The sequence below is a fragment of the Macrobrachium nipponense genome, chromosome 13, assembly GCF_015104395.2.
Source record: "Macrobrachium nipponense isolate FS-2020 chromosome 13, ASM1510439v2, whole genome shotgun sequence".
In the NCBI taxonomy this organism is placed as follows: Eukaryota; Metazoa; Arthropoda; class Malacostraca; order Decapoda; family Palaemonidae; genus Macrobrachium; species Macrobrachium nipponense.
In genome coordinates, this window is record NC_087206.1 from 34,943,876 (window position 1) to 34,969,901 (window position 26,026).

General features: G+C 38.0%; 1 protein-coding gene across 2 annotated transcripts in view; it reads left to right on the forward strand.

The window, feature by feature from the left end:
- LOC135225736 (cytosolic carboxypeptidase 2-like) overlaps positions 1 to 4,023 on the forward strand; it is a 172,120-nt gene extending 168,097 nt beyond the window's left edge. The window contains exons 18-19 of one of the 2 annotated variants that reach the window (XM_064265128.1): positions 135 to 213; positions 661 to 4,023. In XM_064265128.1, the coding sequence (XP_064121198.1) occupies positions 135 to 213; positions 661 to 1,672 (1,091 nt within the window). In that variant the 3' untranslated portion in view covers positions 1,673 to 4,023. The remainder of the gene's footprint in view (positions 1 to 134; positions 214 to 660) is intronic. The other variant, XM_064265129.1, reaches the window with a different exon arrangement.
- The last annotated feature ends 22,003 nt before the right edge of the window (positions 4,024 to 26,026 follow it).

Consider the following 26,026-nt stretch of genomic DNA (forward strand, 5'->3'; position numbering starts at 1 on the left):
CTCCGTTTCATTTTCAAGTCAAGCTGAGAAGTGCAGTGTTTTTAGATAATAATGTAGATGAGGAATCACGTCGTTTATGACCATGTGTACCTAAAAGGAACCTCGTTACTAAGGAAAACTTTTATATTTTCCAGAAGGCAGCGTGAGCAATTTCTGGGAACCAGATCCTCAGCCCCGCATTATGCTTCCAGCCCCCAGGTACTCGCATTCCAGGTACTGTTTCCTCCATCATTCTTGATGGTTTGAATCTTGCATTGAAAGCATAGCCTACGTGATGATATAGGGTTCACATCAGGTTAGGTTCGGTTAATTAGTTTGTTAGGCACGTGATAAATGTACTATGCTCCCTGTCATTACTGTTGGAGCACTAAATCCTTATTCCATTTAGAGGTTGAAAGAGCAATCATCCTGTGGCTCAGAAATATCCTTCATGTTATGTTTTTAATGTTTTATGCTGTAAAAAAAATTTTTCTCACGTTATACAGTATGTAATAGAATGGTCTTTTTTTTTTTTTTTTTTTTTACCAGAACCCTATATTTCCTATTCTTCGTTAGAAATTATTTTAATGAATATGCCAATTGATTATCTGACGATACTGTTCCTAAAAACCATAAGTTTGGTACCTAAAATCCCTTACTATATTTCTTATTTCAACTCAGCCTTCGGAGGTTAGACGCCCTAGAGCCCGTTGTGGCCAAAACTCGTCTGCATGACCCCAGGCGTCCGGTGAGACCCGCACGGCCTCCGCAACTTTACACGTCCGTTCGCACGGCTCACGTCATTCACAGAGGTACCTCTCGCGTCCAAAGGTCGGTCCTGACGCGGCGGGATAAGCAGCAGAGTGACCACGCGAGGGAAAAGAAAAGGGAGAAGGACATCGACAAGCAGTTGCAGTACTTGCAGGACGACGTCCTCAAGGATACAAAGTCGACGCCCTATTACGATTCCAGGCATCATCAGTACGACGTTTGCGACAATGACAATCTGCTCTGGATGAGGGGATCTCACACGGAAACCGTCGACCTGATGACCGATCCCCTCCATAACGGAAATCTGACGTACCACCGTTACTCGTCGCAACCATCGCAGCTGGACATGGGTCCGTGTGACGATCTCCTGGTGTCGGGGGAGGAGGTCGTCTTGAGGTTGTCCGTTCCCTCAGTGCCCCGAGTGATTCCGGCGCCAAAATCAGGCGACGAGTCTCCCTTCGGAACAGTTCCTCGGAGGTTGGGCATGCGCAAAGTCAGCAGGAAGACAGGGACGGGAAAGACCTCCTCCAACAGAGACATTGATGAGGAGCAGCTGTGTGCGGACATAGCCACGTGCGATACCCTCTTTCTGGATACCTCTGCGCAGGAAACGCCCGAGTTGATAGCAGCCAGAAATCTCAAGGGAAAAGTGAAAAAGAAGAAGGCTGTCAAGCCTATAGGAGGAAAGGACTCTGAGAAGAAGAAAGAGGAGAAACAAGAGGAAGCCGAGGAAGAGAAGGGGGTGAATGAAGAGTGTGGGAATGTTCACGAAGACAACGAGAAAGATAATTCTGAGAGTCTACAACCAGACGGTAAAGTGAAGAAGAAGATAAAGATAGTTATTGGTAAGAAAGTGAAAACTAAACCCAGTAGGAAAAGTTTAGCAGAAAAAGATACTACTTTAGCTGACAAGGATGTATGATTAAAATGTAACTTAAGATTGCCGCCTATTACTTTTATACTTCACTGGAATTGTTGACGTAACAGTAGGAGATTTTTTAGGTTGCTGCTAACGCTGGTGACAAACCACTTTTAGTTTTTTGTATTTTCTCCTTTTTCATTGGCATTTGCTTCCTGTGAACGTAAATGTTAGTGATAAAGTAAAGTATAGTTTAGAATAAACCAGGGCCATGTCAATTTATGTAAGTGCAGTTTGACATAAACTGAAATTCACGTAAGGTGATGTCCTGATGCACCATCCATGACTTCGATAACGTCCTGATATTATAAGTGAATAGCAGTGTTTAGAAAAGTGGCGACCTAAGGTCAAGTAAGGTTAAGAAAGATGCAAGGGCACAGTAAACAACAAAATGGCCGAGTAAATATTGAAATGCAAATGTGGTTGTGCAGTAAAATTCTTTTATCATAGTGATTATCGCTGGGTTTTTTTTAAATCCTTCATTGAAAGAAATGTGCTTGGAAAATGTTTTCCTTCAGAATTTGTAAAATCCACTCATTTTTACTGTAAAATGTATAGTTACCCTTCTTTTATTGTATCACGAGTGTTCAAATGAGAATCATTCTGTAGAGGAGTCCTCGGAGAAGCTGTGTAATACTTGGGAGAACAAGACTAAAGAAAGAAAATGAGAATGACTGAGGCGCCGAAGGAAGGAGAAAAAGTTGGCTAAAATGGCTTGAATAAGAACTTGAGAGAACTGTTTATTATTGTTCACGTTGAGGTGTCCAGAAAAGCTTCGGTTGGTTATATGAATAATAGCAAAAGTTTGGCCTCGCCTAAATTACGTGTGGTATATTTCACTTTTTTAATACAGCTCATTATACTCAGTTTGTATTCATTAATTAAGTACGATGAAGGTAGTAATGTATATATTTAAATAATAAAACAAGTTTTTTTTAATCCCAAATTTGTCAGAGCAGTATTTTGAAGAAACTTTTGCGATATGGATAAAAAATTATATATACAAAAAAAACTAGCAGACTCGGAATTCAGAGAATGTACCTTGAAAGCAGGTTAGGTGAACTTCACCACTTCGTCAGATATCAGTCAAGCCATCACTGCCACTGTATGTGGTTCTCTCAAAAAGTGTCCGTGAATTCATTCCTGAAAAGAAGTCAGTGATAGAAATAACCGCAATTAATGTATTGTTTTTCTGGACCATGGTCGTCATGTCCGGAGTAGTAGAATATTGTACTGTACACATCGGAATTCTGCAGGAGTGACGTCGACAAAGATACAAGCGAGTGTTTTAAAGGCTCCGGCTGTTATACCCTTTTGGGGAAAATGCCGATTTGCTTTCGAAGATGTGTAAATGTCCCAGATTTGAGAAAATGTGATATATGCAAAGGGGACCAGATATTACACGAAAGGATTTTGAGTATCCTTTCCGATAATGTGCACTTTGACAGTGAACAACATAACCGGGTAAAACTGAAAAAAAGAACTCTTCCCTTTGAATATGCCACTGTAAATCTGGTTGGCTTGGTCTCTCCCACAGTAGACTTTATGCGCAAGGTCTATGTGTAACAGTTTGGTTCTCACTTGACCGTCATTGTCTTGATCTGTACGTGTGAGTGACATAAACGCTTACTCTGCAAATGAATGCTCCGAAATTCTTAGTATAAAAAATACATCATCTGTTTTATGGCATTTTAACGAAACTTTATGCCACATATATATAATCGATGAGCGAAAACTTTTATTTTTTGTCACATTTAAGCTGACAACAGTTATTCTTGCCTTTTCTTTAGTCTTTGACCAGTAGACACAAAAAGAAATTATCCCAACGTTAGAGGCACCGAGTTAAAATTATCTTTATATTCACATAGGTATCTTGGTATCATTAACTGCTTCAAAAATCATGCTCTAGGAGATTAAGATGTGTTTGTTTCTTTAGGAAATCTTAACCGTATTAGTACTGTTATCTTTTTGTTTGGATGCTTACGAATAACAGAATAACTGTTGTCAGCATTAGTTCCCATTACAAGAATTGTTGCTGCAAACAAGTTTTACATCGTCTTACGGTCATTAGTGCTGTACTCATTTTTTGTATTTTGAAGACATTAAAGTATTTAATAACATTTTGTGGTTTCCATCGTTTTAAGCTACAAGTTACCAATACTGGCGTGATCCGACCTCCAGCTTTCTCGGGACATGTGCGAGATTTTCCCCTTTTACATCGTCTTATGGTCATTAGTGTTGTACTCATTTTTTGTATTTTGAAGACATTAAAGTATTTAATAACACTTTGTGGTTTCCATCGCTCTTAAATACAGGTTACTGTCCTGTCCATACTGTACCAACGTGTGTTCTGACCTCCAGCATACTCTGGACGTGTGCAAGATTTTCCTCTCGAGCATAAGTTGTAAATATTATATTTCTAACTTTTAACGTAAATTAAAATGTGCTGAAATCTACGGTCGAATAGAGCCTTGTTTCATCAACGGAAATTTAAATATTACATGTATAATATTTATTAGAAATAACTTTTCTGTACTGTCAACATGCACATTATTAATTTTTTATATTTTAATTCTAATAAATAAACCATAAATATCATAGCCTAAAATTCCCGTATCTTTAACTCAACGCAAAACCCCTTTCCAGACCTATTTATGTTCATAGACCTTTCCGACCCTCCCAGCAAGAACAACAACAACAAAGTAGTTTGTAGTCTTACCCCCGAGATTGAAAGTTTAGGAGCCTTCTGTCAACGTAACCCATTTAACACTATAAGTGAATTTGTTTTGGGACTCAGAGGGATTTAGTTTTCTCGGAAATGTGTTCGAAGAAAAGTTAATATGCTTCTTCAGTCGTAACATTTGAAATAAATTTCTCATTTAGGAAGATATGGAATGATGCCACAGTGTGAAAAGGATGTCATGCCATTCTTGAATAAGAAATTCCAGCTGTATCAAAACGGTGTTGATGCAAATGCCAGAAATTAGGACACTCAAGATAGGTTTACAAGAGAGTTTTATGCTAAGTGTGGTAAATGTCTCAGGTCTTCAAGACTGTAATTCAATTGTGGCAAAGTATGTACATGTCTACATTTAACACCTCACATCGTAGGAAACAAAACGTGTATCAAGTAAAACATGCTAATGATCATAGACAAAGGTATTGACAAACGATAGCTAACATCCGGACTGACCTCTAGACCATGGGATAGATATAGACCTAGAGTAAACCTTTTTAATAACGATGTAAAATGTGACATTTAAGAAACGAATGTTGACCTAACTATACCAAGGAGAATAGATGAATATGGAAGGATTTCCAAGATGCAACTTCAGTATGAGAAAACCGAGTTTGAATTCAGTATGTTGTCCTAATAATTAAAAAAAAAAAATTGGATATATTCAAAATATAGAACAAAACATTGCAGAAGGGGACTTCCTTTTCAATTCGCGTGCTGACGTACAATGCACATCATGATGACCTTGTATGAACAATAGAACTGTTATTTGTAATTTTAAGCCATTATAGCTAATTAAAAGCTCTGGTCAAAAGGATGTGTGTAGGTTTTTTTTTTCTTTTCCTTTCTTTTCTGATCTCTTCAGTTGGCAAGCAAGAGGGCCTGCTTGATGAATCGTTCTTTCGTTTTAGACTAAGTAAGCCTTGTACTGGAACGGGAATGGTCGAAGTGTATTCACTAGGTCTTTATCTTAGGTAGCCCGTATCTGTTGGATCAAATGAGGGTAATAAAAAAAGTCTCTCAGCAGGTTTGTATTTTCTTCATAGCCTGTAGACACCGTCGAGTGTATCCAAATGCCTTTGATATTAAGTAATTTAATTTATTGAATCACTTAGTTGCGAATTAATAGTTATTATACCATTGACTGTGTCCACAATAGAATCCAACAATAAATACATAAGAGACAGACGGCCAAAGCAAAAGCTAAAGTTTATACTCAATTTCCTAATTGTCCAATCTCCTCGCTGTCGGGCTACAGTTGTGTCCGCTCACATTCTGTTTCATATTGGCCAAGACCCTGGCGGCGACGCTGAGGTTCACCCTTCAGAGTCACCGCAGTTTCAATCTTGCTCGTGTGTGGTTCGTACGTTAAAAACTATTTGAATGACGGCAATGACAATTTTAAAGGTTTCCTTCACGCTCTCAAGTATTTAACCGTTGAGGTAACGGGACCGTTTTGTAAATGTCTTGCATTCGTTGTCAGGTAAGTTGGTTTTGACACTACTATGCGTAGACTAAAAAACATTAACGAAAACAATCGTATCGATATGGATTACTCGAATGGTGTTACAAATATTAAAAATAAACCGTAATCCACATTTTGTTGATTGAGATTGGACACGGGCATCGATATACGAAAGATAGTTTGCGTATTCTTTTGCTTTGTCTGCCAGCTTCAATTTGTCCCATAGAGGGACTGGCATCATGCAGGTGGTGAAATCTTGGTTTGAACTACCGGAGCATCAGCTGGCCATTATTCAATAACAGGTAAACAAATACCCCTACATGAATCATTACCTTAATGAAAGATTTTGTTACAGTGTTTTGTCACGTATGTAAATGTTATAGGATTTCCTATGTTAATCGTTCTCGGGGAATATATTTGCTGATGTTTTACCCTCAGGGTAATTCACTCATTACTAATTCCGCCTCTATGGTTAGTGGCACCAAACTGTAATCCTAGGTAGTCTTAGTCTACCCAGATATCAGAAAAGTTCAAAGATTTAAACGTTTAGGGACCTCTGTAAACTGGGGTTTTCAGCATTTTGAGAAATGGGCGAAGTAGTGTAATATGGAAATGCAACATCAAAACATGGCAATAATCATACGTATTCTATCGGCTATTTTAGTTTGTCCTTTGTTCTTCTATCGTCTTTATACAAATATTTTTAATGTTTCTTTTTTTATTGTTAAACGTATTAGTGCGGTTTTTGGTATTGTCTTATTATAATTTAAAACATCCATGTAGGTATAATTAAACTGATTGGTAGGTAGTACTTGCATATATGTGTGTGTGTGTGTGTGTGTATATATATATATATATATATATATATATATATATATATATATATATATATATATATATATATATATATATATATATATATATATATATATGTAGTGGAACTGCTATACTAATAATTTAAGTGAAGCAAGATGCGATAATGAAAATACAATCTTACGTTGACTTTTTTTCAATAGTTCCATATACTGTTCAACTGAATTCAAAATTTTTTGGAAAAAGAGAAACGCAGTTATATCAAGACCACGGTGGTCTGTTATATACTGTATACAAATATTATACAATACATAATGATACCTTTATTTACTTAAACTGAAAGAATATATTGTAAAATGGAAGGAAGACAAAGTGATGTAGTTAAATGTAATAAAAATATATATATATATATATATATATATATATATATATATATATATATATATATATATATATATATATATATATATATATATATATATATATATATATATATATATATATATACTATATATATATTTGGTAATTCTAAGGAATAACTCCGCACGGACTGCAAGAAACGTAACCGCGAATACGACATCCACTGGGGATTGGGGCGTCCAATGTATTTCGCAGTTCTTAGTACTGGCCCCTGGGGGTTAATTACAGTCGACCTCCCAAAACTAACGGTAAATTCTTAATGGGCAACCCGAATACTATAGGAAACTGTAATTTCCAAAGAAATATCGACTCGGAGTTATTAGTTAGATTTACCGTACGGACGCCCATGAGTACTTGCAAAGCAAGCTTATAAGCAGAATCGATAACCCATTAGTGAAATAAGAGGAAGTGCAGAGAGGAAAACACGAAATTAATAACAGTAGAAAGACAAACGGATTACTATTATGTTTTTCATTAAAGACGGTTTTATTAAAATGAACTAAAAAGTAAAAAAAAAAAATTAGACCAGGATTTTCTTAAAATTAATCATGTCTACAAAATTAAAAGCGTGGGCCCCAATGATGGAAGGAAATGCTACAAGAAATATTACATGTATGTATGTATGTATGTGGGAAATACAGAAAAAGATTAACTATTAGAAAAACAGGTAAATTAAGAAATTGACAAAAGAATAAAAAGTAAGATTAAAAAATACAATGAGAATTGTATTAAGGTAGTAATGCATGGCATCTTTACTTCCAACTTCTTAAAATCCAATTTTACGACATCCATAGGGAAGCTGTTCCACAATCCAACGGTGTGTGAAATAAAGGACCCCTGGAACAGGAATTTGACCTACATACGTATTTACTACGTATTGCGCTGCTGTTCAACGAAAACGGTTGCTCTTGTCAGGAAAAGGGGATCAATTGTAGATGTGAAGGTTTCTGTTAAAATACAACTTATGAAACGGTGACAAACAAGGGACCATCAACTGTTAATATTAGGAAACCGAAACCTACCACCACGAACCATTCTATCTGAAATCGATAAATCTCTAGTAGAAGCAGATATCCACACCAGAGAGCAATACCCAACTTTCATGCAGTATTTGTCGGCACTTTCATTAGATGTTTCCCAGAAGTAAGATGATAATCAAAAGTTACACCTAGCATAGCTGAAGCTTCAATACTCCTTCAGCATAGTCCCATCCACCTGAATGAGAGGATAGGGTGGAAAATCTTTGGGATCTGCTAATCAACAGTGTTTACATGTTGCTGAATTTCAGCCTCATACTCCACCGACTACACCATTCGCTGGTCTGGTCCATGTCTCGATTTGAGGCAGAGGACAGTTTCATTTCTCATAAATAGAGACTACTACACCCACAAGTGTACAAGAGTTCCAACAAATCATTTGTATACTAAAATAACTGTGGAACTCCGGACATGACAGGCATTGGTTTACTAAAGATCCCATCAACAGCAACTCACTGATGCCTACCTGGAAAGCTTGAAGTAATCCTAAAACATATCCATCGACTCCAAGATTCTGAAGTCCATAAGTATCTTGTGATTCACTAAATCGAAAGTAGCCCTAAAATCTATATAAATTCTCTGTATTCAAAAACCTTGCAAATGGCATGTCACGTTTTAAAGAGCATCACAGATACCCAGCTGCATCCTATATGCATGTTGACTGTCGGCTAACAATCCTTTAGATTCTACATAATTATATAGTGGCATAGACAATTTTTCTGCAACTTTGGAGAGTACGAGGAGAACAGAGATTGCCTTTAGTTACTGCAGTCTGCAGATATGCCACTCTTTGGAACATGCACCGTATTACTAAGCTTGTGCACATCCACAAAATACTACGTCGACATAAAAACAATAGTCTACTAATCTTAGGATACAACACGCTAGAATCCAACTTAGCTTTCAAGATAATCTAAATTTTTCTTAGCATTCTTAGAGCGAAATGCAAGTTTTGTAAAATTGGGTTCAGGATGATAAGTATCAGGGAGAGAGATACATCCTTAGCTGATTACTTAGCAGCAAAAGCTCAGTGAAGCATTTCAGCCTTTTCCAAAGAGACAGTAACCAGTCTACCATCATCTCTTGTTATTAGTAGTTGAATGGAAAATGAACCTGACCCAAAGATAGAAGATGCTAATTTGGTCCATCACAGAGGCCGAGTAATTCCTTCAAGTTTCCTCTTCATGGTATGATTTCTCTCAGGCAGCTGTTTGGTAAGTTCCATTCACAAAACAGCGAAACGCGATAAAAATGGTGCAATTTTCATTTGAACGATTTATTGTCCATGTGTTGAATTTGGACTGTTGGTTTAGGTAAGCTCATCTACATGTATTATCAGTCATAGCTTGTCATTTGTCCTAAATTTGATGACCTTTCTAGGGCCATATCTTATTAAAATAGCCATCAGCATTTTATTCAACTTCTTGGGATCAGGATCTGATTTAACATCTGAAATATTAAATGCCTGACAGGCTTCAATAATGCAATCCCAATTGTCATTTCATTTTAGCCAGATCATTTTTCCACTGGTGGCATTTGGCATATATTGATATACACATCTTCATCTCAATAGCACAATGATCAGAGGTGCCTATATATTTGCAGACCTTGGACTTGACTAAAGCTGGAATATCTGTGAATGAGGTCTAATCTATTACCAGAAACTTAAGAGCAGATCAGCATAGTAAAAGAACCACAGTGAACACGCTCCTAATATTGCTGAAACAGCTATGGAAGCATCTATTGTTAGTGTCCAAACCACAGTATGAGCACTGCTGCAAACATTATGAAAGAAACAATTAGTGTGGCGAATACATTGTACAGTGGTGACCACCTAGCGCTGGCGAAACTGATGTGCTGACACTAATGTGAGATTTTAACATTAATTTTCAGCTGATAAATGTTATTGCATCACATATTAAGGCATTTGTTTCACTTACAAAAACTGGTTAGTGCATGAATCTGTGTTCATGTTGGGCTTTTGAGCAGTAAGGGAATTTCATTACACTTTTTCTAGGCCACTCTAGTCTAAACCAGAAAACGGTAGAATATGAAAAAGTGATCGAGAAATTGGGATTGTGAAATTTTCTGGGTGAATAAACTGTTTGCACTGTAAGAAACGAATACGTAAAGGAAAGTTGAGCGAGTGGGTTTTAGAATAAATTTTACGGGGAAATGTGTGAAAATGAAAGCTGGAAGAGAGGTAGGTCTGAATGACAGGACTGGAAATGGAAGGTGTATATTTGACAATGCTTGTGGAGGTGAATGTTGAGAATGTAAGGAGGGTTATTAGAAATTCGAAGAATGGAAAAACATGGAAAATGTGCCAGCAAGCAAGATGCTGTGGTATGATGAATTACTGATTAAGTGGTTGACCACCTTCAGTAAATCGTGTGTGAATGATGGAAAGATTTTGCATAAATGAAAGAGAATTATTGTCGTTCCTTTAATTCATATACTGTACCAGGAAAGTGGCACAGAAGGATTTTAACTGAGAATTAAAATGAGAGACTGTACGAGAAGTGGATGCATTTTATAAGTTGTTGTGTGTAATGTCAAACTGTAAAAATAAAATATTAAAAGTACATATACGTACGTAGAGATGGCTTTTAACAAAACTGATAATCACTGCAAATGTGGAGGGCAGTGACATTTTATCTTCTCGAGTATCATTTTATGTAATACTTATATAAAACTTCAAGCATCTCTGCTGGAGCGAGGTTCGTTCAACCACAAGGTTTGGCAGCCAATCACAGAGTGACCTTGCAGTCGCATCCTTATATGACACTCACTTTTGCTGTCACTAGGTTACCCACTGCATTCCTGGTCAGCCACCTGTAACCAAATTCCCATCCTCATATTGCATGAAAAGGGGTCAAATTCCAGGTATTAAATTAAGAATTTCCAGACTCGGGGATATCTCTCTCCATGACACTCGAAACCTCTCAAAGCAACCTTGTACCCCAGCGTGGTTCTTGCATAAATACCTTGTTGGCCACTAATGGACTAAATCCAGTGCTTAAGTTCTGGCTTTGTCGTCTCTTGAGCACAAGGCCATCCTCCACTACCTCGGTATACCCCCATGGACCCTCACCCCCTCCTACAGGAGGTCCCTGACATATTCTGACCTGAACTAAAACTCCCAGGATTGCAGAAAGTGCAGCATATACCATCATATCAAGATGACAGGCCCCAGTTTTTCAAAATACCACCACCAGCTCTCATTGTCACCTTCGGAATCTGGTCTCTTTCACCACTGGCCCCAAGCAGCCATCCATCTCTTTGTTAGGCTCCATGGACCTAACCCCTCCTATAGAGGGTTCCCTGAAGTATTCTGACCCGAACTCAAACTCCCAGGATTGCAGCAAACATGGTGTAAACTATTATGTTTAGATGATATGCCCCCAACCTGTTCAAAATTCCCCATTTGCTCCCAGAAAATCTTAGTCACTTATAAGGCCTTCAAGGAAATGGAACAGATGAACCTATATCAGAAAGTCTCCAGCCCTTGGTTCTTGGTTCCCCTACAGAGACTACAGATGACTCAACCTATAAATAGAGCCAGGCCACTTCCCAGCATTGCAGACATCACTTCCACTTTCATCCAATCAAGAATCTTTTCAAAGTTTGATCTCAAAAACAGCAATCATAACACCCTTCAGAACCTACACATTTACCTACAGTAAGTTTGGAATCCTGAACTCTGAGGCCAAAAGTTCCAGAGGCTAATGGACAGCATTCTCAGTGACCTTCCCATCTGCAATAGCTACATCAATGACATTCTCATTTTCTTCATGAATAAAGATGACACCAAAAGCATGTCAGAACCATCCTTTCCTTACCTTGGGACAATGATTTGATGGTCCACCCCAACAAATGTATCTTCTGGGTAATCCTCTGTTGAGTTCCTGTATCATTGTCTCAACAAGCAGCATCCTGCCTCTGCCCTTCGAAGTGTCAGCCGCCAAGAAATACCCAACTCCAGCTACCATGAAAAGCCTACATAAATTGAAAGGAAAGGTCAAATACTACACTTGATTCCCACCAATCATTGCATAAACCATGTGCCCACCCCCACCTCCGAACAAGATGTCCTTCAAAACTCACCAAGAATACCCTAGCATCCACCACTATTCTGGCATTCCCCAATTCCCAGGCCAGGCACAAGCTAACATTGTTATAGGCCAGTTGATAATAGGTTTCTTCAGTGGAAAGTTAACTCCAGCCTAAAGGAAGTATAGTATCCACAACAAGGAACAACTTGCTGTACATCTAAGAACCAGACACTTTGAGCACATAATCAAAGGCACACGTTTTACTATCGTGACAAGCCATCAACCACACTGCCAGCAGTGACTCCTTTCAACCATCACTGAAGTTTTGGTGCAGCATATACCATATACATATCAGGCAAGAAAAACCCAGTGGCAGATGCCCTGTTCAGAAGAGAAATTAATGGAGTTCTATTAGAGGTCAACTTTGACAATCTTGTCAACGCCTAACTGAAACGAGAAACTGTCGCACCTCCTTGATAAACGATAGTATGTTCCCTACAGCAACAAATGATGAACCATATCCATAGACACTAGCATTAGCTGTCAACAGCTCATCCATGGACACACTTGCTCCTTTGAAAGAACAACAGCCCAGTTAGTAATGTAAATATTCTTTCAGCATGGAACAAAAAGGCTGTGAAATCATAGCCAAGCAATTTAAAGGTTTCACCCCACAGAATCTTGCACTGGCTAATTCCCACAAACCAGATGTTTTAGTTGCCTCCATGTTGACATTTTAGGTTCCCGATTCCTATTCAATGGCTACAGATAAATCTTCACAGTGACAGACCAATCTACACCGCAGCCAGAAGCAATAACAGTGTCAGAAGCAACACCACACACCTGTAGTAAGGTATTCGTTAGTGGTTGAGTCAACTACTTTGGTAAACCCGACAGTATTAACAACCAACAGAGGACCAGCACTTGCCTCAGAGGTATGGGGTGCCATTGCCATATTAATGGATTCAAGCATCCACCAAGCCAATAACTATAACCCACCAACTAGTGGCATGGAAGAAAAAACCCACCAGTCCTTCAAGACTTCCCTCATTACCTGGTGACTCAACTGGAAACTGCAACTACTTTAGATTTCCACACTGTTCCCAATCAAGAAACAAACTCCTCTCCTGTGGAAATGGTATTTAGTGAAACCATCTATGTACCTGGTGGACTCTTCCTTGCCATTAGCAAGGCGAACCGAAAGACCTCTCAAGAATGCAAATCATCAAAACTCACTCGCCCATATAAACAATCTTAAAGGGACACGAGGAAACAGTAATTTCAAGTCACCTGCATATTCAGCTTCATTTTCTTAGAAATGGGCAATCATGAGTCTTCTCTAATGTTCCCATACAGTGGCCCCTACCCTGTGGCTCCGTAAAGCTTCAAGCTTCACTGCCAAACTCAAGTTTAGCTGCCAGATTCAGCAGCCACTCAAAGATCAAGCCCTTAAACATCACTTGTGCCTCTTGTCACTAGGTTCTTGACCACATACCCAGCTGATCACCTGTAACCACAAGTCCGTCTGCTTGTTATATCAAAATGGGTCAAATCCCAAGCACGTTTGTTGTCTCTAGACTCTGCGCATCTCCCTCCTTACATTGGTGCTGAGTGACCTACAAACACACAACTGCAAAAGGCCAGCCTGTGATTTGCTGCTGAGCCTAGCAGCTCAACCTGAGTTTGGCAGAAAAGCTTGAAGCTTTTAAATTATTAGTATTTATTATACAGATCATGTATTTTTCAATCCATATAAATTGGAGAGTGCCCGTTTCATATTTTGATGGATAAAGTGTTGAGAAATATCCAGAAGAGAGCAGGAAATTAGGTTGAAATAACTGGATCAGCGAAGGAGTTTGACATCAATAAAATCTGTTAAAAATGTATTAGGTTAAATTATTAGTTGAGAATTCTGGGTATTCCTGGAATGTGGAGTTAATTTTACAGTTGATAGTTTTATTTCAGTTTTTTTAAGCAATAGGTGAAGATATTGAAAAAACGCTTGTGAGAATAAAAGTGTAGATTAACAATTTTGCTGTGATAAGAGGACATGGAACTTCGACTGTAAATATTGATGGTGAATCCGCTTCTCTTTTACATAAGGTTTAAGAGGAAATGTAATTAATGATAGCATGATGAGAGAAACCAAGGAACGAGGGATGTAGCAAGAGCACTGCAAAAAGGTATCAAAAATAAGTGTCAGGGAATGGCATATGAAGGAGTGATGATTCAGCTTTCCTGTAAGTTAATTGTGGATGTTTAAAAAAAAAGTGAATGACAGTTACCAAGAAAGGAATACCTGCTTAGTACTTGCAGTGCAGGCAAGTTAGAATGGTGGGAATTGTAGAAATATGCGCAGGCAGTAGAATAGGTGTGTTTTCCGCAGCTTTTCTTGTGCCAGTAGAATCGAAAGTAGGTACGTCTATGAAAAGAGATGCTTAACTCTACTGTACGTGTGGTCTTGGAAGGAAAACGGTGAGTCAATGGCTTAAGACTAAATTTCTTTTGGATTGGGCTAACATCCAGGAAGCATGCAAGAAACTTCAAGGTATGAGTAGAAGGCCTCATTGACTTTCGGGCTTCAGTATTTTGCTGATGGTTTATTTGTGCAGATATATGAAGTAGGTGATTCTGGGTTAGTTTTATACATTGGGGGTCATCATTAATCCAGCAGGTAAAGTTTGAATGGCAAATATATATATATATATATATATATATATATATATATATATATATATATCTTACAAGTGTGTAATGTTAGTGAATCACATATCATGTCTTGCTTGGAGATAAGCTGTAAGGGCAGCTTACTTGAGTGAAGGAATTTGGGTATGTATGCGTTTAACCGAGAGATCGCTTGTCTTGGCGTCAAGCATGTACATTCGTTTGTACGGATGTTACAGGCCTAATAGACCAAGGCACTTGTGAAAGACACATTCCTTTTGGTGAGCACAAAGAGGTCGGTTGGTACACGTCAGGTGTCGGGAGAGGAAACCCCCATCGTAAAGGTATGACACATATTTTGTAAGACTTACAAAACCATTAGCTTTGAAAAGAGAGAGAAGTGTGAAATACTTTCTTTACTTAAATTACTTTGAAAAGAGTGATGTGTGAAGTGTATCTTTTATCCATTGTTATCTTTATTACAGATGGGTTCTATTTCATGGTACTAGAGACAGGAATCTCTAACCTGACTAATATGATGAACTTATTAACATTTTGGGTCTGGGAGTGAATTCTTAGTCAGGAGGGTGGAATGTTAACTTACTAGTTTTCTTTATGGGCAGATTTGGGTTTTCTGTCATTATGACTTGTTAATCATTTTGTTCTATTTTATATTCAACTGCTTTGGGTAATAAATAGTATACTTTTATTCTTACGAGATCTTAGTAGCCTAACGACATGGCTGCAGACAGAGGGCACCATTGACAACAGGTAAGGGTTTCCAATTTGTGTACTTATAATAAAAGTGAAGGGTGTAAGAGTGGTGGCAGGCGGTTTAAGAGGCTTTTTATATATTTTATAAGCTGTAGGTACGCTAACGAAGAGACTGGTGACCAGTTAGACATAGATGTTTTTTTGGTTGGAAAAGGGATTATGATCATGTCACAGGCAACTCTGGGCTCTTTTTGCTGATTCAATGGGTTGGACAGGGAGAAGCTGTTTGTCTCTCTGGCTAAGTCAGTGTCAGCCATCTTGGGATTCTTGAATACCAGTGTTTTAAAACGTGAAGGGGAAAAGTTTAATTTTCGACGTATTAAAGTGTCACAAGTGTGATAAATAGTTCACGCATATTTGTGGTGCGTATACGAATTCGGTTTCCAGTCATATGAAGATGTGAGTGTATTTTCAAGTTTTCTTTCTTATTTTCTTCTTTTTATCTTTTATATTTTTTTAACTTTTTTTTTGTTTATATTCCTTTTGTTTGTTTGTGGCAAATTTACTTGAGCGGAGTTTTTTGTTGCTAGTCACGCCCTGAGAGAGAGAGAGAGAGAGAGAGAGAGAGAGAGAGAGAGAGAGAGAGAGAGAGAGAGAGAGAGAGAGGGGTGTGGGGGGCAGAGCTGGGGTGTGAGACGGTCGCCGGGGTGTATCGCTTAGTAAGCGTTTTGCATTTTTTTTCTTTTTTTTATCCCCTCTCTATTTTTTTGTAGTTGTTGCTTTCGTGGGATAATATACTGGGCGTGGGGTGCGTTTGCCTTTTTTTATCCATTATTGGGGGAAAATTTGTATTAATTTTTCTGTATTGGGTTTTGTGTATATAAATACATTGATGTTATTGAGATCAGGGAATCTTATAGAACAAAATAGCTTTCGGAAACAGAGAAAGATGGCGGATACTAAGAGTACCACAACACTACTACATCACGTAACGAACGTGAGTGCGGGCGTGAGTCCATTCAGAGGGATGGTAGATGGCGTTTTAACACAGCCTGTCCAAATTATTATTAAAGGAGTTAATAATTATTTAATGGGAAAGAATATATCGGACGATATAGAGGCATTTAGAGAGGCAAAAGCTTTGCTAGATTTCAATAGGGGAGACCTCTCCCATTGTTGCCGGAGTTTCCAATTTACAAAATGTCGTACCTGGACGGACTTGCAAGCATTTTTGAAAACAGCTTATGGCTCAAAGGAACACGGAGATATGGTGAGGGACCTTCAGGGTCTTTATAAACTACGGAAGGGCACTAATAGCCTCGTAGAACATAGTTCAAAACGTTTTGACGCAGTGGCGGATTGGGTAGGAAAATTGAGAACATCTAAATGGGCTACAGGGAGTAATTTCTCTCTTGATAACATTCATAAACTTATCTATTTTTCCCTGCTCTTGCACGATGTACCGGATGCGATAGTGAATAGCTTTGATGAAAAGATTGAACCTACTTCAGATGAAGAATTACTTTATGCCCAAATTGAGAAACATGTGTGTAAATGTCCCACTGCAGATAGCACAATTTTTAATGGGACAGGCCCGAGGGATAGAGTGCAAAGAGACACAGAATTTTCTCCTCCCCGTCTGTGCGCAAAAGTTGAATACAACAAAAGATCGATCGATTAAAAGCAACAGCAGCTGCGCTGTTTCAACTGCAATAAACCAGGGCATCCAAAGAAATTGTGTAGGGTTAAATATTGTGGAATGTGTAAGAGTAACGATCATTATTGGCAGTCTTGTCCGTCTCAGATACGGAGGAGATGTGAGGCCTACACCTCAAGGTTCTGGTAATTATAATGTGAGAACTTCCCAGGCAAGTCAAACCAGAGGGCAAAGGGATCGGTGAAATTTTTGGAAGCCCGATCAACAAAAAGGGTAATCCCTATATTTATAGACTCGGGGACATCAATAAATCTAATGGACTATAATTTGTATCAATCCATGTTTTCCAATTACCCTTTGCAACCCTCAAAGGAGACGGTGTGTGATGTGCAAGCCCATAGATTAAATACCCTGGTTGTGTTCAAATACAGTTTACTCTCGGTGACAGAGTGCTAACAGAACCATTTTTGGTAATGAAAGGAATTGCGTTGGGCAACAGACTTTTGCTGGGTCATCCTGCTTGTAGAAGACACAAGATTTCGATCCATGCGGGTGTTAATGGGATAACAGTCAGGATACCGGGTGTTTTTCTGTCTTATGAGGACGTGAATAGAACGGAGGACATGGAAGTTATTGAAAGAGGAGATGTGCTCGGTGATAATGGTGGTGATACGAGTGTTATGGAGAAAGGTAATATTAAAACCCACGTTGCTGATATGGGAAATGATTACGGGGGTTCTATTAGAGTTCACAGTGATAACAATGGTGGTGATGATACTTTGGATGGTGGTGATGATACTAATATTGATGTTATTTCTAATACTAACAATGCTGGGGATGATACTGAGGGTGGTAATGTGTATGGGGCGGTGAAAAGGGGAGGTACTAACCACAAATATAGAGGTGTTTTATCCGAAGATATTATGTTACTAACTGGTTCAAAGACTATGGTAAAAGTTAAATTGAAGGAAATGAGAAAACCCACAGATGTGTGTGTTATTGAAAATAGCGAATAGCTTAGAGGGGTTGTTAGCACGGCATCGGTGAACAGTGTATCCAAGGATGGGATTACGTGGTTAGAGTTGCTAAACTGTAATGGTACAGTTAGGAGATACCAGAAGAATACATATATATTGGATTTCCAAGATTGGAGTTGTGATAGTGGTTCAGTGGCTATCGTAGAGGGGAAACCCGAGTTTTCGGAGGCAGAAATGCAATCAAGGAAACGAATATTTAGAGAACATTTAGTTAATGCAGATTATAGCGAACACGTTGAAGCAATAAGCAGGCTCTTGTCAGAATTTGGGGATACGGTAGCCTTACAAGGTGATAAATTGGGGTTGACTAATGTATTAGAGCATAAGGTAAATTTGGAGAGTGGCACAAAACCTATTTATATTCCTGCATATCGCATACCTTTCAAAGTCAGAGAACAGGTAGAGAAAAAGGTTAATAGATGGGAAGAAGAAGGAATCATTAGACCTAGTGTGTCTCCTTACAACTTTCCTTTGTTAGCGGTGCCTAAGAAAGACAGTTTTGTGCGTGTATGCGTTGATTTTAGACGTTTAAATGAGAAGACAATCCCTGACCGCTACCCAGTCGCGTGCATACCAATCTTTTTGTTGAAATTGGGGGACATAATATTTATAGCTCAATTGATTTGGCGCAGGGTTTCTCACAGGTCCCTTTTAGTGAGAGTAGCAAGGAATATACCGCTTTTTCAGTGCCCAAGGGACACTATGAATTTACGCAAATGCCTTTCGGTTTATCAGGCAGTCCGATGACTTTTACCAGGTTGGTGAACACAGTTTTGCACAAGTTATTGGGCAAAAATGTTTTTGTGTATATGGATGACATCCTGGTCGCAACGGACACGATCGCGCAACACCTGGAAGTGCTTACAGAAGTACTTAGGAGGCTTAGATTAGCGGGGTTGAAAATTAAGCTAGCCAAGTACTCGTTCTTGAAAAAGCAGATCACATATCTAGGCCACATCATATCTAAGGAAGGGGTTAGAGTAAATGACGATAAAGTCAAAGCAATAGCGAATTTTCGCACCCCCAGATCAAAGAAAGAGATTAAGTCATTCCTGGGTATCACCGGTTTCTTCAGGAGGTTTGTGAAGGGGTTCTCTAATATAACAGCTCCCCTAACTGAGGTATTGCGGGAAGACGTTCAATTTCAATGGAAGGAACCCCAGGCGGAGAGTTTTCAAAAGCTCAAAGACGCCCTAATGAATCTCCCTGTTTTGAAAAAGTTTCCAGATTTTAGCGAACCTTTTACATTAGTGACTGATACAAGCCAGGAAGGTATAGGTGCTTGCCTTATGCAAAATTTTGATGGGAAATTTCATCCTATAGCTTTTTATAGCAGGAAGTTCAGGACAAAGGGCAGCAACGAGAAGTCCATGGCCACCATAGATAAAGAAGCCTTTGCAATAGTGTCGAGCTTAGTTCATTTTAAAATGTTACTGATGGGGAATAAAGTAGAAGTTCTTACAGACCACAAACCATTACTAGATCGTTTTAATAAACCCGATTTATTGCCAAAAAGAGCTCGATGGTTTTTAACTATCAGAGATTTTGATGCAAAGCTCAAATATATAGAGGGCAAGTTTAACGTGGTTGCTGATGCTCTTAGCAGGAGTTTTCACGACACGGAAGGTTTTCCAAGTCGCGCAAGTCACTACCGAGGCCATACAATGGGATATACCTCTCATAGAGCAAAGGCAAGATAAAGATGAGATTTTAGCAGATGCAAAAGCGTTTCTAAGAGGGGAATTAGTTAGGAAACGTTATAAGTTGCCTTTTTCAGGTTTGGAGTTAGAAGGTAATCTATTGGTTAGGAAAATTAAATATAAGTTGAGAACCAGTGAAAGTAAAGGAGATACGACACAGATCGTAATTTCGAAGGTCCTAATTCCGGTGGTTTTGGATATAGTTCATTGCAGGTTCGGTAGTCCACACTTAGGAATAGAAAAAAACGCATGATGAGGTTCGTGCTAAATACATTTGGATAAACATGGGGAAAGATGTGGAAAATGTCGTAAGGAATTGTACGGTGTGCAACGCATGTAAGCCTGCAAGGACAACTTCGTGCAAATTAGGATCGTATCCTATACCGAGTAGACCTTTTCAGAGAATACATATGGATATCCTGGGGAATTTTTGTGAGTCTAGATATGCGAACAAGTACTTGTTAGTGATAATAGATGAACTTACAAGGATAGTAGATATTTTCCCACTTAAGCATAAAACGGCCGAAGAAGTAACCATAGCATTTTTCAATGGTATCATTTGCAGATATGGCTCACCCGAAGTTCTATTAACCGACAATGGGAGGGAATTTGTGAACAAAACCTTGGAATGTTTAGCTGAAGTCATGGGGATACAGAAATTAACAATTATTCCATACAGACCCAAGGCTAATGGGTTGTGTGAACGAGCAAACAGGAAAGTGCTCGAGGCTGTCAGGAAAACTGTAGGTGGTAATGATAAGAATTGAGACAGATATGTTAAGGATAGGCTCCACTTTGGAGGGGTGCCGATCGTAAAAATATTTGCCAAAAATACACTAATCAAGACAGGCTAATGAATTTATCAGGCATTATTAGCACTATAATAACGCATATTCTCTGTGAGTTTTATCATCCTACAGGGAAAATAAATGATTTTATGAAAAAAAAATGTGAAATTCAGGGCCCCTTGTACTGAAGGTTATTTGGTGATCGGTGAGAAACTACAGTCTTGAATAGAAATTCGGTCTGACAGAATGTTGGTATATCCCCCTGGAACATGCACATAAATCATTATCAAAATATAACAGTAAATAAGCACGTAACAACAACAAAAAAGAGAGCAACAACTGAAGCGAAAGCGTAGCCGATAAATATGGAAATCGCATATATAAAAGAAATATTATAGTATCTCTCTAAATTGGTCGATGTCGTTTTCTACGTTTCCTACGAGTAGTTTCATCTCAGAAAACCATTTTAGGGGTATCTAAACTAATTTTTCAAGTTTCTTGTCCTCAGAAAAAATCGCTTTTTCGCTTTTTCTCTGGTTTGGTTTTTTCGGGAAGGGGGGGGGGGGGAGGGGGGGGGGGGGTATTTCTTTGATTGTCCTAAATAATATAATTTTTAGATGTTTTAGGCTATCAAGTGACATAATAACTACAAACTCTCAGAAGGTTTTGTCCCTAAATCGAGGTTTGAATTTTTTCTGAATATTTCTTCCTAGCTATAGTCTGATTTTTCGGCGGGGCTTTCGCTGAACTTACCTGAAGTTGTTGCTCTTTTTTTTTGTTATAACGTGCTTATTTACTGTTCTATTTTGATAATATTTTATGTGCATGTTCTAGGTGGATAAACTAACATTCTGTCAGACCGAATTTCTATTCAAGACTGTAGTTTCTCACCGATCACCAAATAACCTTCAGTAAAAGGGGCCCTGAATTTCACATTTTTTTTCATAAAATCATTTATTTTCCCTGTAGGATGATAAAACTCACAGAGAATATGCGTTATTATAGTGCTAATAATGCCTGAAAATTTCATTAGCCTGTCTTGATTAGTGTATTTTTGGCAAATATTTTTACGATCTTTTACGATCGGCACCCCTCCAAAGTGGAGCCTACCTGTTGTTAGACATAGTATTAACACTATGGTAAGTGATTCCATTAAAATGTCCCCATTTGAAGCTTTGTTTTGTTTTCCAGCACGAGGCACATTTGATTTGTTAACTATGGCTCATCATGGGGAGGATACGGTCGAGGTGTTGGTATCCACAGCGAGAGAGACATGCTTGTCTCAGCCGTAATCTCGAATCCACAACCAGAGATATGGTACAGAAGAGTAGTAGTAAAACATCTGATCCCAAGATCAATGTCGGAGACAAGGTATTTTTAAAACAACTTGAAGTTGGAAGGTCCGTTTAAAGTCATTGAAGAGAAAATTGGAAACAGTTTTGTAGTCTTAGAGGAAAAAACAGGTTGGTCGAGGTTAACACATATCTCGAAATTGAAAAGAATTGGTTGTGGTGACTAATTTATTGTCGCGCAATTGCATTTTTTTTTTTTTTTTTTTTTTTTTTTGCTGTCTGTTTTTTTGCAATTTTGTGGCGGAATGCTTTTACGTTTTTTTTTTCTCTTCTATTTCCTTCTACTGTTTTTTTTCTTATTATGCGCAAATCTGCGGCGTTTTGGCGTAAGATTTCGGGGTTAATATTTTACGTGGGAATGTGTTGTAATACGGCAAATGTTTGTCTTCGCTGAAAAACGTGATGATAAACGTGATTATTCTTGTGTGTATGATATTTGGGACTGAATTTTTGGGGTTTCACGAGCCGAATAGATGACACTGGGGTTAATATTATTCGGGTAATGTCGTGGGGAGTTATGATTTAACAAAAAAATTTTGGGGGGGATGATTTTTTTTGTGTGGGGTTATTAATTAAATGGAGGAAATATCTTTATCACTGGAGTGGTGTTATTATTAAGATGGTGATTTATATATATAAGGAGATGGCATTAATCCTTGGGGGTGACTTTCTTTGATTTTTTTTTTTTTTTTTTTTGCAGTATATAATTATGGAATTGTGAGTTTACCGTAGTTTTTTTTATCCTGAATAGGTGATAATTTTTTTTATATAATTGGGCAGTATCGTTTGAGAGAATTGTGTCTTCGAGATAATTTTGGAGCACCTTGGTCATATCTTGGAGATAGTTCTGTGAAATGTGCTGATGTGGTTTCAGTATAGAACAGTTTTTTGAGAATCATGAGTTTCTGAAGTTGCGAGTCAGACTATGCTGCAGTTCGAAGCACCTGAGGTGTTGACGGGTGGATTTTTTGCTAATGTTGCTGTAATGAATCCGGTTGCGGATTTTTCCCTTTGGAATTGATTACTCGGAGATTTGCACTATTCTTGTAGATGTTGATTATGGCATTCCACGGGAATGTATCATGTAAGGGGATTCTTTTCCGGTCGTTTCTGGTTGATGGGATTGCTGCGGTAGCAAATCCGTAAAGGTACACATTCCATTTTGGGAAAGATATTGAATTATAAATGTTTCTTTTCTCTTATGTGCGCTGTGTAATGGGGGAAAGTTCACTTATTATTGTTGTTATTATCTTATCTTTTTTTTCCTCTTTTCTTTTTTTTTTCTTTTCTTACGAGAGATGTTGTAATGGGGGTTAAGCTCTAAATAGCATTTTAATTTTAGATAGGAGATATAATTTGTCGCGGTATGTGAGTTAGATAGAAGGGGTGTTCGGCATTATATCTTATGGAGGTTAGTTATATAAACCATAAAGGGGTTTTTGCTGTTAGACGTTATGGGTTCTCTTTTGATAGCGTGTTTGTCATATATTGGATTATTTGTGAGGATTCAGTGGGTAAAGATTATATTTTGTTTAGCGAGGAATTTTTAATATTTGACTAGTAGATTGAGTATATTAATTAGTGACGGATTTGTGGGGTAAAGCAAGACTTTAGTTATTTTATGACCATGTAGACCTTTTAAATATGGACACACAATGACTTTAGAGAATTCCCAACTCTACGTGATGATGGCGATGGAAACGACTTCGTTCTACAGTACCAGAGGTCGAGTCAAGTCTACACACGAATGATGAGATGTCTTCGATATATCGTCTCAGGATACGTTCTGTGATAAATCAGGAGTCTACAGTCTTCGATGAGGCGGGTGCGAGTAGCACTTGCATAGAAGTCACGGGATGTTTCCTTGGTAACGGGGTGGTGACCACGTTTCCTTCAGTGGAAAACATCGAATCTACAGTTTCGCGACGAGAGGGTGTTGGATACACTCACGAGGGTCGCAGATGCTGAATAATGGCGCGTGCTGAGTTGTTTCGAGTTGGTTTACGCACTCGACCTGCGTCTACAACTATTCGTCGAGTTCTGCTTATCATAGTGACGAGGATGAGCCTTTCATTTAGTGACCGTTACACTATACCAATATTAATGATCATGTTAGGTGCTATACTGATCACAATTTGTGCACTAGGAGTTCTTAAACTTTTGTGCATTCGACGAAGCACAAGGGCTCCAGCAACGGAGGTAGCCCTAAGTCATGTGGTAAATTGATACATTGTGCATTAGTTGCAGATGTGGTGTGCGACAGGAGTGCACAGAGGACATAGGTGGCCGAGCCATCTTACAAGTGTGTAATGTTAGTGAATCACATATCATGTCTTGCTTGGAGATAAGCTGTAAGGGCAGCTTACTTGAGTGAAGGAATTTGGGTACGTAAGCGTTTAACCGAGAGATCACTTGTCTTGGCGTCAAGCATGTACATATGTTTGTACGGATGTTACAGGCCTAATAGAACAAGGCACTTGCGAAAGACACATTCCTTTTGGTGAGCACAAAGAGGTCGGTTGGTACACGTCAGGTGTCGGAAGAGGAAACCCCCATCGTAAAGGTATGACACATATTTTGTAAGACTTACAAAACCGTTAGCTTTGCAAAGAGAAAGAAGTGTGAAATACTTTCTTTACTTAAATTACTTTGAAAAGAGTGATGTGTGAAATTACTTTGAAAAGAGTGATGTGTGAAGTGTATCTTTTATCCATTGTTATCTTTATTACAGATGGGTTCTATTTCATGGTACTAGAGACGGGAATCTCTAACCTGACTAATATGATGAATTTATTGACATTTTGGGTCTGGGAGTGAATTCTTAGTCAGGAGGGTGGAATGTTAACTTACTAGTTTTCTTTATGGGCAGATTTGGGTTTTCTGTCATTATGACTTGTTAATCATTTTGTTCTATTTTATATTCAACTGCTTTGGGTAATAAATAGTATACTTTTATACTTACGAGATCTTAATAGCCTAACGACATGGTTGCAGACAGAGGGCACCATTGACAACAGGTAAGGGTTTCCAATTTGTGTACTTTTAATAAAGGGAGGGGTAAGAGATATATATATATATATATATATATATATATATATATATATATATATATATGTATGTATGTAGTATGTATGTATGTATATGTATGTATGTATGTATGTATGTATGTATGTATGATGATATGTATGTATGTATGTAATGTATTTGTATGTAATGTATGTATGTAGTATGTGTAATGTATATGTATTATTTTTATAGATATATATATATATATATATATAGGATATATAGATATAATATATATATATGTATATTATTATATATAAATTAATAATATTATATGGATATATATGTATATATATATAATATAATATATATATTATATATATATTTTATATGTAATATATGTATATCATATGTATATAATATATATATATATATATATATAGATAGATATATAAATTAATATATATTGTATATAATAAATTAGATGTCATAGTATTTTGCTGGGTCAACAAAACACTACCTAGATTTGGGTGGTCACATTTTATGTAGATGGCCAAGGAAAAGTGTCTTCTGTCATGCCAGTCTCAGAACTGGATTAGATTGGTAGTTTTGGCTTTTCTCCTTCTCATAAATAATCACAAGACTTAGCCGTCTGATGTGAACGAAAACTGGCTACAGTGAGGACCGGAAGCCATTGATATTTGAGCTTGATAATTAGCTAAGGTTAGTGTAGTATTTTCTTCAGAGCCACTGTTCGGTATGAGAAACATTATGAATATGAAGAGAAATACTGTAACAGACTTTTCTTAAAAATTCAAGATTGCTGTTCAGTGATTTTTTTATTGTATGCTTGCATAGTTTTTGACAAGAATATCTGGGCCAGCCGTCCAGTTTTTCATTTGGTTTTATAAG